This window comes from Coenobita brevimanus, chromosome 63 (assembly GCF_032717465.1).
Source record: "Coenobita brevimanus isolate Jiangsu-jjx chromosome 63, ASM3271746v2, whole genome shotgun sequence".
NCBI classification, from domain to species: domain Eukaryota; kingdom Metazoa; phylum Arthropoda; class Malacostraca; order Decapoda; family Coenobitidae; genus Coenobita; species Coenobita brevimanus.
The window spans coordinates 12,925,784-12,940,481 of NC_137016.1; the positions used below are offsets into that span (position 1 = coordinate 12,925,784).

Consider the following 14,698-nt stretch of genomic DNA (forward strand, 5'->3'; position numbering starts at 1 on the left):
TGGTCCATCAAAGCTCTATCAACAACCCTTCCACCCTCCTGTCTCACCCATGTATACTTATAAATATCTTTCTTCTGAAACACCGTATTCCCAATCACCATCTCTCGCTCAACACACATCGCTATCATTCGTTCCCCATTTTCATTTCTTCCAGGCACACCATACTTACCAACTACGCCTTCAACTGCTACATTTCCCACTCTAGCATTCAGATCACCCATCATTACCACATTCACATTCGCACCAAAATCTGCGGACACTCATCAACATCATACCAGAAAGTCTACATCTCTTCTTCATCCCTTTCACTACCAGGCCCATATGCACTCACAAACACCCACAACTTACGTTCAAATTTCGCTTTCACCCACAGTCTCGATGACACCTCCTTCCATTCAATCACACATTGCTGTACTTCCGGACTCACTAACAAGGCCACACCTTCTCTTGCCCTTCCTCTATCAACACCTGACAATCTTCCATTCACACTTCCAAACATAGACTCACCCTTCCCTTTCATCTTCGTTTCACTCAAAGCTAACACATCCAACTTTCTTCTCACAAACATTCTCCCAATCTCCTCCCTTTTAGCCTCAATAATAATAATAATAATAATAATAATAATAAAATAACAAAAAATAAATACAATAAATCATTACGAAGATGATGATAATGAAGATGATGATATGAAAGCCTATATTTATGGTAGTAACTGACATTATACACACAAAATGAAATAACACATCCTTTTTCTTTCTCCTACACTGTTAGTTATCACTGCTACTACTTTCGTTAATCTTTACTATTTATTTTTTTTTTTACATCATTTTCAGCCATTCGTATCCTTTCTTTTTTACCTCAGCCTTTTACACTTAAGGTTGCTCTTTTAATCTCTCCATTCCCTCTCATATATCTTTACTCTCTTCATGAATACTTTTCCATACCTACCCTTTCACTGTTGTTTTGATTACACACAATCATTCCACCCGATCAAACACCGTCCCTATTTATATTTCCTTCTACATTCTCATTCATTTATATTCTTTTCAATCGAGCTTCTACATTTTATGCTCTCTCCATTTGTCCAGTAACCTCTCTCTCTCTTTTTTTTTTTCTGTGATATTCATCAGACTAAATCTCTCTCTCTCTCTCTCTCTCTCTCTCTCTCTCTCTCTCTCTCTCCATTCTTTCACCACACCTTCATCCTCCGTTAACATGAAACCTCCTTAGCTCTCTTATGAGCAGTCCCCCATCCTCTGTCTGTCTGTCTGTCTGTCTCTCTCTCTCTCTCTCTCTCTCTCTCTCTCTCTCTCTCTCTCTCTCTCTCTCTCTCTCTCTCTCTCTCTCTCACACACATACACACACACACACACATCTAACACAGTTCAGGCATCCACACGGCCGAAAATGAAACTCTGAACCGCCTTCGATGTCGCTGACGATTACGACACTTTTCATGACGGCTGCAAACACCACACCACACACCTTTTAATTCACAGGTTTACCTTTACCATAGACATTACTACCCATGCATAACTTAATTAAAATAGCAAACACTAATTACTATTAAGAAAAATAAAGGAGATATGTTAATTTAGACCGAAATAATAGTCTAATTCTTACCAGTAGAAAATCACACACTTTCCCTTCTCCTTTTTTACTGTTTTTCCTCTACATTAGCAGGCATGGAAATCCTTATGAGAATCCGATATAACAAAGTGTACAAAAAAAAAAAAAAAGACCAATACAGACAGTGAACTGACAATGTAAGTCAGAAAATGAATACGAGAAACATTTTACTCACGTACGTATTTTTGTCTGATCAGAATTCTAAACAGCATCTCCTGTAAACAGAGAAAATAGAATAAGTAATTTTATAACTGAGATCCGAAAGAGCACTTAACGAAAATTTTTTGAAACAAAAACATAAAATTTTTACTGACGAGCTCGACTTTTGTCCTTTTCATCAGCAGGCTGGGAGACGCTAATGACGACACGAAACATCAATTAGTAAACAAGTAATTAAGGTCGAAATGACAATTAAACTGTGAAAACACAATCCCGCTCTTAATCTTTTACATTGTTACCAGACACAGAGTCTTTAATGAGATCCCAAATTGCAACACTTAAAGGAAACTGAGGAATGCGCGTCATTACACAGAAATAAGAATGTAAATGTGCAAATAAAATATCACCGTGTGTGTGTGTGTGTGTGTGTGTGTGTGTGTGTGTGTGTGTGTGTGTGTGTGTGTGTGTGTGTGTGTGTGTGCTCACATTAGCTGGCTGCCAGGTCTTAAAGAGATCCTTAAAACAGTAATCAGTACTAACAGCAAAGGACTCGTGTCCGAAAACGAGACGAAAACGGCAATATATTGTTAATACCGGAACTGACTCTGAATACCTTACAGTTCTCATTACCACCGCCAGCGAAGTTGGAGGAGGTTATGTATTCGTCTATGCTCTTCTGTCTGTCTGTCTGTGTGTCCAGACGGCATCTCCAAAAGTTCTCGATGAATTTCAATGAAATTTTGTGGAAGGGTGGACCATGGGCCAATCAAAAAGTGATTAAATTTTGGTGCGGATCCGGATGAGGATCCGGAGTATCTCGCACAATATATTCAAAAGTTCTCAGTGAATTGAATATTGTGGAAGGGTGGGCTATGGACCAAGAAAGAACTGATTTAGGTTGGGGGCGGATCGGAATTCTGTTCCCATCCCCACGGATCCGAATCCGGACCCTTTTTAATGGCAATGGCATTGGCGGAAGTATGAGCTCTCTGATTGCTTTCTAGTTATTTCGTGTGTATATCTTTTCCCACCTACAACGTCGGCCACGTCGATTTTTATGAGAATTCCATAAGGTCAGTTATTAAAAAAATACAGTTAAGGACGGGAAGGAGACTGAAAGGCAATATGTAAACAGAATTCCCGAGACGTTACACAGACGTGCCTATCCTCTTGTCAAATGAGAATCCAAACTGTGTTTAGCATGACGTAACAAGTGTAATTTGTAAGGTTGTAAACATAAGTAACACAGGTAGAAAATAATAATTATTAAGAAATAAATCCTATTCAGTAAGGTTTAATTTCACTTTTTTTAAATCTATATCTGCAGTGGTAGCTTCAAAATCCGTATAAACACTTTCCTTCCGTCAGGGTGGGTACAACTGAGTATTGTATTTCATCCACGCCAGACGATTATATTCAGTTTAGAGTAAGGTAAAGGTGGCTGAGAAGATCAATACTGTCATCATTAACCCTCCCATGGCCGGGACAACTCTTGTACTAATTCCCCAACAACACCAGTGTTATTCATGTGAGTGGCCACAGGAGCCTGAGTGTACAAAGAGTCAGCAATAAAAGTTGGCTGCTGTAAAAAACAAGGTCCTACCCAAGCCACTAAGTTTATTTGCAGGATAGAACAGTTCTGGCCACAGCTGGACAATATTATACTTGGCCCATGCTGACCTCACACGATTTTGTACAGCTTATGTATGATCTCTGAGCGAGATGTGTAAGTGAACTAAGGATGCCAAATTAAGACGCAGCCAACTCCTTCCTCGTTTCCCAGTTTACTCCCCCCTCTCCCCATCCCCCCTTTACTCTTCCTCTCTTCTGCCTCTTCTCCCTTTCCCCATTTATAGCCGCCCTTCTTCTCCTTATGAGAAGGCAGTGTTGTCCTGAAGTCACACAGGGTACGGTACGTATGGCGTGTCAGTAACAGCACTCTGACAAGCAGTCGATAAAAGCTCAGCCCATATACTTCTCTCTCTCTCTCTCTCTCTCTCTCTCTCTCTCTCTCTCTCTCTCTCTCTCTCTCTCTCTCTCTCTCGCTCGCTCGCTCGCTTTCTCATGTTATCATTACTGTCATCTAGTATCAGTCTTCTTGTGTTGTATATCTTTTTCGATCCATTCATCTGTCCAACCATTGGTCAGTTCATCTTTTGGTCTGTCAGTCTGTCAGTTTGTCGGCCGATCCGTCTCTCTCTCTCTCTCTCTCTCTCTCTCTCTCTCTCTCTCTCTCTCTCTCTCTCTCTCTCTCTCTCTCTCTCTCTCTCTCAAATTTCTTCAATGCCTTGAATCAGACGGGAAATCAGTTCCAAATAAAGTTCATTGTCCACACCGCCAGCGCAGCAGGAGATGCGAGGCTGCTTGTAATGGAAGTGATAAGTGGTGAGACAGATATTTCCGTTCCCATTCGTGTGTGTGTGTGTGTGTGTGTGTGTGTGTGTGTGTGTGTGTGTGTGTAAATACATTCAACTCCAACATAACTAGCTTACCCTGTTAAGCCTAAGGGCGTGTCGTTAACTATATTCTTGGTAACACAAAGAAATTATGTTCAGTTTAGGGAAAGACGTCCTCGGATAAATGACCTGATTATGTAAAAGGCGAAGCAACAGCACTACACTTCAAGCTTCTAAGATAGATAGATAGATACATAGATAGAAAGATAACAGACAGACAGACAGAGATAATATAATCGAATGGTAATACTAAAACTCCCCCGTGTGATATCAAGAGGCAAGTGGTTAGTGGTAAGTTAAGGCGGTGTAGCCTTAAGTGCTGGTGGTGTAGGTGGGTCAGGTGAAGAGTGTATTGGAGGGTAAGGGGAACTGCACGAACTCTCTCTCTCTCTCTCTCTCTCTCTCTCTCTCTCTCTCTCTCTCTCTCTCTGCCACGCACCGTCACGCACACAGGCTCAGTAAGCACCGGTACTTGGTACACACAATTCGCTTTCAGACTACACCCTTGGCCAAGTGTGTACATACTACACTGTGCTTCCCATTACACGTACAATTACTTACCGCCACACTAAGCACGCCTTTACTTACATTTTACTTCCTCACACAGTTACATATTGTACACATCTTACCTACTTACACAACTACATCATCGCTACCTACGTACCTACTCAGTAACTTACCTCTTACACTTCTCAGTTACTACCAAAATTACTAAGATCTGGCTACTTATATCCAGCTACTTGTACACACTTACATTCCGCTACCTAGATAATTACTTAAGCCCTACTACAAACACAGTTACTTACACTCAGCTACCCACACAGTTACTTACACCCCACTACCTACACAGTTACTTACACCTAGTTTCTTACATAGTTACTTATATCTCAGTATTCACTCACTAACACACCATTGCTTAAACAATTACATATCTGCTACTTCAAAATGTTACTTACACAGCCACATACATTCCTCTATTTAGTCAATTATTTGTATCCGCTACTTACAAAATTACTTACACATCTATTTACATGTCGGTACCTACACAAAATATAGCCTACTGTACTGGTTCGAAGAGCTCATGATAATATCAAACTCTCTCTCTCTCTCTCTCTCTCTCTCTCTCTCTCTCTCTCTCTCTCCATGCACATCTTTGACAACTGCACACTCACATTCTCAAGACGAGCCATTCCTGCCCAAACACAAGGTTCACTAAGAGGATAATTCATTGCTTGACAAAGGTGCTCACTCACGTCCTCATTACCCCGCCAAACTGAAACACTCAGGAGACAGAGTTAGTACTACACCACCCCCACCCCCTCCGTCCTCACTCCAACACCCCCACCCACAAAACCCCCACTCCAAACCCCCCCAACCCCCAACACCCCAACCCCAACATCATCACCCCAACACCCCCACCCCTTACACCCTCACCCCCACAGCCAAACCCACAAAACCCCTACCCCTAACACCCTCACCCCTAACACCCCCACCCCCAACACCCCCATCCCCAACCCCATCCCCACCCCCACCCCCAACACCCCCACCCCCAACACCCCCACTCCTACTACCACCCCAACTCCCTCACCCCCAACATCCTCACCAACATAACCCCACCCCCAACTCCCCCTATTCCTACTTCATCGTCTTCCCTCTGCTTCCCTCCTCCCCCCTCCCCCAGATCTTAGTTACCCGTCGTAGTCAAAGCACACACTTGGGTGTCAGGTTCCGTGACTTCAGAGAGTTACTTATACGCTCCCATGTATACACATATATGTACATACCACGTGCGAGTATGCATGTACAGTACATATACATACGAAACTATCCATACATACATTCATGCACACACACAAATGTGCAAACACACATACACACAATTAAGCACGCAAACACACACACACACACACACACACACATACATACAAATAAATCACCTACACCAGCATTAGCCTAATACACACACACACACACACACACATACAAATAAGTCACCAACACCAGCATTAATACACACACACACACACATACAAATAAATCACCTACACCAGCATTAATACACACACACACACACACACACACACACACACACACACACACACACACACACACACATCACAAATATCTGCGCACATATGCACTCACACACACACACACACACACACACACACACACACACACAGAAACATGCACACGAATGCACCCACGTTCACACACACACACACACACACACACACACACACACAGCCTACGCACAAGCACATAAATACACACACACACACACACACACACACACACAGCCTACGCACAAGCACATAAATACACACACACACACACACACACACACACACCCACCGCTCGCTGGTGCAGTGGTAGCGTTCTCGCTTGCCAACTGGCGGACAGGAGTTCGCGCCTCGCTCAGGTTGCGGAAAGTACACACACACATTTCCCAGTGGTAACTTATAAGTTCATGTAAGAGTACTCGTATATATTTAGCACAATTTTATCTTTTCGTTATTACATTAACGTTTGCACAACTATAGCAGTAAATCGTATTCCGAGAGGGACTGTGAGGTGTGGCGCCATACACACAGGCTGTCAGGGCCCCGTAGTAATTTACTGACAAGCCGACCTGAAGCACGCACTGCCACACTAACAAGAAAGGTTTATTATTTATACAGCATCGACGTATTCACACACAGAAGACGGTGTTCAGAAACAGAGAGGAAGAATATTCAATAAATACCCACCACCTCCATGTCTCTCACACCACGTTCATGCCTACCACACCACCTCTATACCTTATCTTTTGCATCCCCTTCATACCTCCCGCACCTCCTCCCACACCACCTCCATACGTCCCGCACCACCTCCACACCATCTCCACACCTCCACCACCTGCTCCATATCTTCCACATCATTTCCCCACCAATACCAGAGCGTCAGTAATTTTACACACTTGTTTATGATTAATGATTGTGGTGGGGGAAGGAGGGGAATCTGTGTGTGTTGGTGAGGGGCGAGTGAATAATTGATGGGGGAGTGAGAGAAACATGAATAATAAACTTCTGAATAGCAAGAATGAAAAGATGTGTGTGTGTGTGTGTGTGTGTGTGTGTGTGTGTGTGTGTGTGTGTGTGTGTGTGTGTGTGTGTGTGTGTGTGTGTGAGTGTGTGTGTGTGTGTGTCGAGTGTGTGTGTGTGTGTGTGTGTGTGAGATATGTAGGTCAGAAAATTCACCAAGGCAACAGTTGTCGACGGTCTCTCTCTCTCTCTCTCTCTCACACACACACACACACACACACACACACATTTTCTATCCTTAAATACCATCCATCCATCCATCATCCACTCCTACATTGCCCCATGAGGAGCGTAGGAGCCCGAGGCTAGGCACTTGGTCCCGACATTTAAGAATTTTCTGTCCTTGAATTTATTAATCAAAAATTATACTATTAACGCTGTCCCTACGAGGGAATTTCTCCTACTCAAACTAAGATGGTCAACTAGAAACAAAATATTATACAACAGAAAAGACATCATTGTGCTGAGCCGGTTCATGAAGATTTTTTCCAGCCCGCTAAGCTACATGAAGTCCTCTTGTTCTAGCCAAATGAAAACAGAACAGACATCACCGTAATAAAACCAGTATCTCCATGAAAGAGATGACCTGTTCTGTTTGTTGGGTTTTGCTGCCTGCGCGAGATTTTGTATTCTTAGATATTTTGTAGCAAGGGAGCCAGAAAAAGATTTATCTATAACCCCCTTTTTGAAAATTTCTCAGGTTGAATAAAATAGTCCAAAGATTATAATAAATATATCAATAGAAACGGCATCCAGCTGAGAGCAATATAATCTTTCATTGGACAAAAATTCATCTAAAGAAAACTCATCTTTTTATGCCTATTCGTGCCCACCATCTTACCTCCTGGATACACAGTGAATCCCGGTTTGATCTGAAGAATGTTCACACAAGAGGAGCCAATCCGACGCAATCTGGGCACGTTCATGGCGGAGGCAGGCAGGTAAACAAACAGCCGGAGGGGACCTTCAAAAAGGGCGCCAGAACAATCAGGCAGACTCTTTTTATAGCACTGTCTGATCGGCTGTGGTTCTGATTGCGTGCCGGTAAGCCAGCCTTGCATGTGTGGCGTGGAGATCAGATAAGAGGGTTGTGGATGAATGAAGAAGGAACAAGAAAGTATGATGGAGGAGGGAGTAGTAACGTACGTTGAGGGAAAGCTGAACTGTGAAAAGAATGAAACATGATAAATGAAGAAATGGATGGTTTTGCAATATGAACTGAACAAGAAGGGGAGAAATTAAAACAAAAACGGGGGAATGGGTTTGATATCGATAAAAGAAGGAATCGAAGACAGAAGATAATATATATCACTCAGACCTTGAGCAGCCATACCATTGGCCAGAAGAAGAAAAAAAGTCTGACGGTATCCAGGGTAACATATATGAGTCTTCCCCAGATGTTTACAGGTTAGATCGACATAGTTCCTGTACACTAGCGTATCATAAAGCTATCCAGTGAAATCGACTGAGGTTAGTATAAATAAACGATAAATCATCCCTCGAGGTGTATGGGAACTCGAACTTACAGCTTGCCGAGGTAATGATTCCCCCTTCCCCTCAAAAAAAGCACATAAGGAAATGGAGAGAGAGAGAGAGAGAGAGAGAGAGAGAGAGAGAGAGAGAGACTCTAGTAGTGAAGGGATTAATTAAGGATAAATTATCCCACCCGTTCAATAGGAATCTTCTGCTCGTCTGGACATGGCAATAAAATTTACATTTCCGTCCTCTGGTTGAAGTGGTTAAATAGTCATGAGTAGGGTCGTACAACTACAGCTCCCTATACCCCTCAGTGGTTAATAAAGGATTTTATGTTACCGTGTTTTACCTCATCAGTTGCACTGCAGGACCAACAATATACAGCTTGAACATTAATAGCAAAGCTGACGCCTATGCCTGGCATGTGCAAGCCGGCCGCTACAATATACAGCCTACAGACTTGCATTTCTCTCACAGGTAAGAGGAGGAATAGTATTAATGAAGAATGGGGATCTGATTCTTACCTTCTACACTTCGTAAACTTAAGTGCACTGGATCTGCATTTCTAGTTTATGTGTCCACTGTCTGACGTCTTATCCCAGAGTTTATCCCAGGTTGTTCACAGCTTATTAGGTAGGGTCGACATAAAATCATCAGGGTCGCTGGATACTTGGGATTTCTGAAAAGGCAATATAGTTTTGGTCATCTCGCTATGGCTGGCAAAAGCGGTTTCGTGATTCATCTTTCAATAATTCCATATTAGTATACAGAACTGGTCTTTAATGTACTTGCTGTAAAACTCAAAACAAAGTATTTAATATTTGCAGGTTTAAAGGACAACTCTGGTGTATATGTTTTGTTCTGTTTATCATACAGAAGACGTATGAAGTACTGGGATAGACAGATAGATAGATAGATTATTTATTGACCACAGCAGTACATAATATAAATATACATATCACATGAGCAATATATTTTGTATGTAGTCCAGCAAACAACGATCATTTATAGTGATGGTCAGTAGTAAACGTTCAAGATATTGTGTATTATTTTTCAGGTCATCTCTGGTACATATTAATTAGAGAACAGCTGATCCATGGTATTGAATTGATACGTTTCTCTAATATTCTGGGTCAGCGTACACTCCTCCACTACATGCTTCTCTGTCTGTATCTTACCACACAAACACAGCCGCACTTCAAGAGGCAAACGGCCTCGACCTCTTTTATTTCACCTCCCTGTCTCACACACTGACCGATGACTACCTGTTCTAAACTGGGTAAATGACAACCGATGCTTTTCATCAATAGTATGTCTCGCTGTAAAAATACTATGAACAGCCATCGTCGGGTTCAAACCAAAATATGTTGCTCTTCTTGATGACGTCCCATCCGTGATTCTAGATGTTATCTTCTGACAGTAATTATTATTAGGTATATCCTCATCCAGAAACATTGTCATTATCCTATCAGTATCAATGCCCATATCCCTAACTAAATTCATAGTAAATAGTAATGGGTCGTCATCATACATTGCTCTCTGAGTGTACTGGCTTATGTGTCAGGAAGAGGGAGATGATACAACGGCTGACTTGGCTCCAACCCCTCATTCTCATGTATTGTACAATGCATGCATGTAAGGGTATTAATAATATTTATTCTCACACACACACACACACACACACAGCGTCAAAACTTTGCCAATCTCGCTAAGTGTCCCCTGACTGAACTTTCATCACTAGTGCTCTGGATTCTTTTATCACTACTGTCCCTCTCTTTTCATTTTATCTTTTGTTCGTCTTCTTACTCACAGTGACGCTAAAAGTGAGAGTAATAACGATGATCATACTGCTAATGATACTGATACTGTCAAAAGGTACACTGGTCTTCAGTTATAAGCAGTACAAGGTGAGGTGTGTAGGAGGTTTGATGTGAACCAGGTGTATTTGTTTACGTATTACTTGTACTGTGTTGGAACAAGCCCGTTCTGTTTGTCACATCACAGCAACACACCAGACATAAACAAACACACTGGTGCCACATAAAACCCCGACACACCATCCCCTGTATTAATTGAGGGTAATTGTACAAGCATTCACAAGTGCTATAGCCAGTGTATTTATTAAACCATTTTGCCTGTGTAGTGTGTACCAACCAGTTTACCTGTGTGTGTACCTGCGCACACCTGTGACTACCAATTATGTGCGTGTAATAGCCAGCCGGATAGTAACTTTGATAGTGAGGTAACCATCAAAAGACGCAATTTGGAACTTCCTAGAAAAAATGCAATAAACGATGGCAGGGAATGGGCAGTAACATGGTACGAGTGGCAATAAGACTGTAAGAAACTGATGTGATAATGACAAAATAAATTTCTGTACAATGAAATGATGATGACAGTGTAATTAGGGGGTAGGAAGAAAATGAAACAAATAAACTGTACTCATGGGTAGTATAAGTTAATGGAAAGAAAAACTGTAGTACAGTACGTATAAGGTAAGTGTTTTGTGATAGAGGGATTAACTGCCGATCAGTGAAGTGTGTGAGGTTAAGAGTCCATCAGGCAGCGTTGACCTCAGCTAAATATATTGGTTTGGCAGCAGCGAAAGTGAGACCCTGTCAGTCTGGAAAGTTAATCGAGGTGGCTCTAATCCTTCACAAGGCAAGAGATTCCCCCACTTGATTAAGATTTCCTGGAGGTGCCGGAAGAAAATGTGTAAGTGCAACCTGTCCTGTAAGGGACTAAGGAAGAGAATAAAACGTAAATTAAACGAAGCTGGGAGGCCGATGGAAGGAAGAAGCTGTAGATAAGTGCAAGGCAGAAGTTTAATTAATTGAGAAAAGCTTTAAATTAGTGTATGGTTTGGTTTGAAGGCAGAACATAAACTGTGGGTAAGGGAAGGCGACGGGACTATTTCCTTCAGTACGATGATGTCTTGTGTACTTATTCTTGCTGCCGTCAGACGCTTTTGTTCACGTGTCAGGCGACACGTGTTGTAGTGAAGGGGTTAGACACGATCCCCATCAGTCCCTTCACTACGATACGGCTCTCCTTCAGGCAAATACAGCAGTCCACAGCCAGGAAGAACATAGTGAACAAGTCTCCATGCTACCGAAATGCTTAGGGAAATAACAATCACAAAATTAATATCTATGTATATCTAGATAGATAGATAAATAAATAGATAGATAGATAGATATATTAAAGAGAGAGAGAGAGAGAGAGAGAGAGAGAGAGAGAGAGAGAGAGAGAATTTAACCCTCTTATGATCGGAAAGTCTAATTTTATTCCAGTTGCCTCCAGACGATCTTATTCAGCAGTGAGTCAGTCACACGAGTAGAAATTAAAAGCAATAATTTGTTGTTTGATAGAAATTTGGATAACTATAGATGAGAGGACACCATTTTCGTTTTGTTTTAATTAAGATAACCAACTTTACTCACCTCCAATGGCCCTCTTCCTCCCTCACAATGAAGGGGTTAATGACGGCTGGATCTAAACCCTCCAGCTAGGAAAGTATCTCCACAGCTGATTGATATCGTCTGGAGGCAGCAAAAAGAAAATAATAATAATAATAAAAAAAAAAATAAGAAAATGACAGAAAAAAAAAGGGATAACGTTAATGAAATCAAGAAAAGTAAAAGTAAAGAGAGAACATCTATAGTTGTACTGAAGAGTTAATGAACGATTAAGAAGTGAAGGCTAATTAGAAGGGGGGAGCCCGTTGAAAAGATGAAAAATATTGGAAGTGGAAGGCAAGAGTTTAATGAAGAGATGATAATACTCGTATGTGAAATGATGGTTGAGTTTAACACAATGGAAAACACTGTAGGTTCAGATGGAGGCCAAAATATTACACAACTTTTTGGTCCAGTACGAGTAGATTTGAATCACTTCCACAGCATCTAAAAATAACGTCCGAAGATCGCATGTCACACTCCCAGTCTTCTTATTTTCGCAAGGAAGGGAATCGATATTTCTGTCAGCATTGCACATGCAAGGTACGAACACAATGAAAAGAGTGGAAAAGTGTATGCACGTAGTGGGTAAGACTTTAATGTAAACGAATATATTACGTGTAGTATAAGAGAAAGTGAGAAGCAGATAAAAAGAAACATATGTGCAAGATCGGAGTTTACTGAAATAAGAGGAAATATACAAGTAAATGGAAGGTATGAACTTAATTGATGAGGTATAAATCATGGTAGGGACTGAATGGAAAGCGTTCGGCCTAATTATTTCAGTACGTAGGATCTCTCTTAAACAAATACAATTGTATGAATGATAACCAAAATGAAATATTCGTTATCATACTGAATGGGTTAGTGAAAGGACCAAAATACAGGCATGGTTAGAGCAAAAGTTTAATGGCAAGAGTGAAAAATAAAGTAGGATAGTGAACTGTGGCCACTGACAGAGGTGAAAGGGAAAACTACAGCAATCAGAGGGAATGAACTGCTGGACTGGGGTGAAATGGGGCACACAACAGGAAGGGGAGTGATTGGTGAGGGGAGGGGTGCTAGACTGATGCGATACGGGGAGGGGTGGGGTAGGGAGAGAGGTGAGGTGTGGTAGAAAAACTGGTGTGATGGGGAGAGTGGTGTGACGTCAGAAGAGAGACGTGTACTGTGGTGATAAAGGTGTGGAAGGGAGGGCGCTGTAGTGTTGTGTGGTAGTAAGGAAATGGTAGAATCAAGAGTATGATGTGGGAAGAAGTATAATTTGGAGATAAGGATGTGGAGGTAAGACGAGGTGTGGAAGACCAACGTGGTGAGGAAAGGTGAGGTGAAAGAAGAACAAGACGTGCTGTGGTGTGACAGATGTGGAAGCGAGACAGATGCAGTGTGGTGGCAGGTGTGTGGTGGGGAGGCAGATACAGTGTGGTGAGAGTGGGAAGATGAAAATGCAGTGTGGTAATAGGGGTATGGTGGGGAGACCAGTGTAATGGGGAGAAAGATGCAATGTGGTGTCAGAGGTGTGGTAGAGAAAGATGTGTGGTGGTGAATGTGGAAAAAGGAAGATAAAGTGTGCCTGTGTGAGAAGGAAGGTGAGCAAACAGGTGCCATGTGTGGTGAAGGGAGGGCGGTGTGGTGGAAGAGAGAGGCATGGTGTAGGGAACTGTGGCGGAGATAAGTGTGGTGGAGGGAGGGAGATGTGGTGGAGGGGAAGGTGTCCTTGAGAGAGAGGTGTCTGTTAAGGTGTGCTGTAGTGTATGGAGGGAAGCGTGGCGCATGAAGTTAGATTTATAGACAGAAATATAGATAGATAGATAGATAGATAGAGAGATATAGATAAATAGATACAGATAGAGTCCATTCTTCTTATCTACCTATACAGTACATCTATTCATTTGTCTGTCAGTTCTCTATCTGCCTATATATCTATCCATTTTCCAGTCAGTCTGTCTGTCTATCTATCGGAGTGTCCATCTGTCAACAAACACAAAGCGATATTCGTCATAAAGGGGGAATCCACTCATGACCGGATATTGTGTGTGTGTGTGTGTGTGTGTGTGTGTGTGTGTGTGATGTCACTTTATGCCCATACTTAACTGCACAATGAAGTACTAATACGACTCTAAAACAGGGCAGCACAGGATTGCATTCGACATTTTCACTTCCCCTTTATCTTGCACCATAAATACAAAACAAGCAAACAGAGAAACAAACATGACTAGATCGCTGGTAAACACACTAATTTTTAAACAAACACTGGAGTCAGCAATGTCCCCTCTCTCTCTGAAATATATCTGGCAAACACATATATACATAAACACATAAACATAAACCCATAACCCCACGCAGACACACACGTACACACACATGGTCAGAGGTCACACTACACACAAGAATGACCCTCGTTTAGCACACATACAGGTAAATAGGATCATAAAAC

General features: G+C 41.9%; 1 protein-coding gene across 1 annotated transcript in view; it reads left to right on the forward strand.

Annotated features, from left to right (window-relative positions):
• The window catches only part of LOC145404374 (cholecystokinin receptor type A-like), a 44,631-nt gene extending 34,746 nt beyond the window's left edge, over positions 1-9,885 (forward strand). The window contains exons 3-5 of the mRNA XM_080275896.1: positions 8,206-8,268; positions 9,161-9,280; positions 9,861-9,885. Coding sequence (XP_080132022.1) covers positions 8,206-8,268; positions 9,161-9,280; positions 9,861-9,885 — 208 coding nt within the window. The remainder of the gene's footprint in view (positions 1-8,205; positions 8,269-9,160; positions 9,281-9,860) is intronic.
• The last annotated feature ends 4,813 nt before the right edge of the window (positions 9,886-14,698 follow it).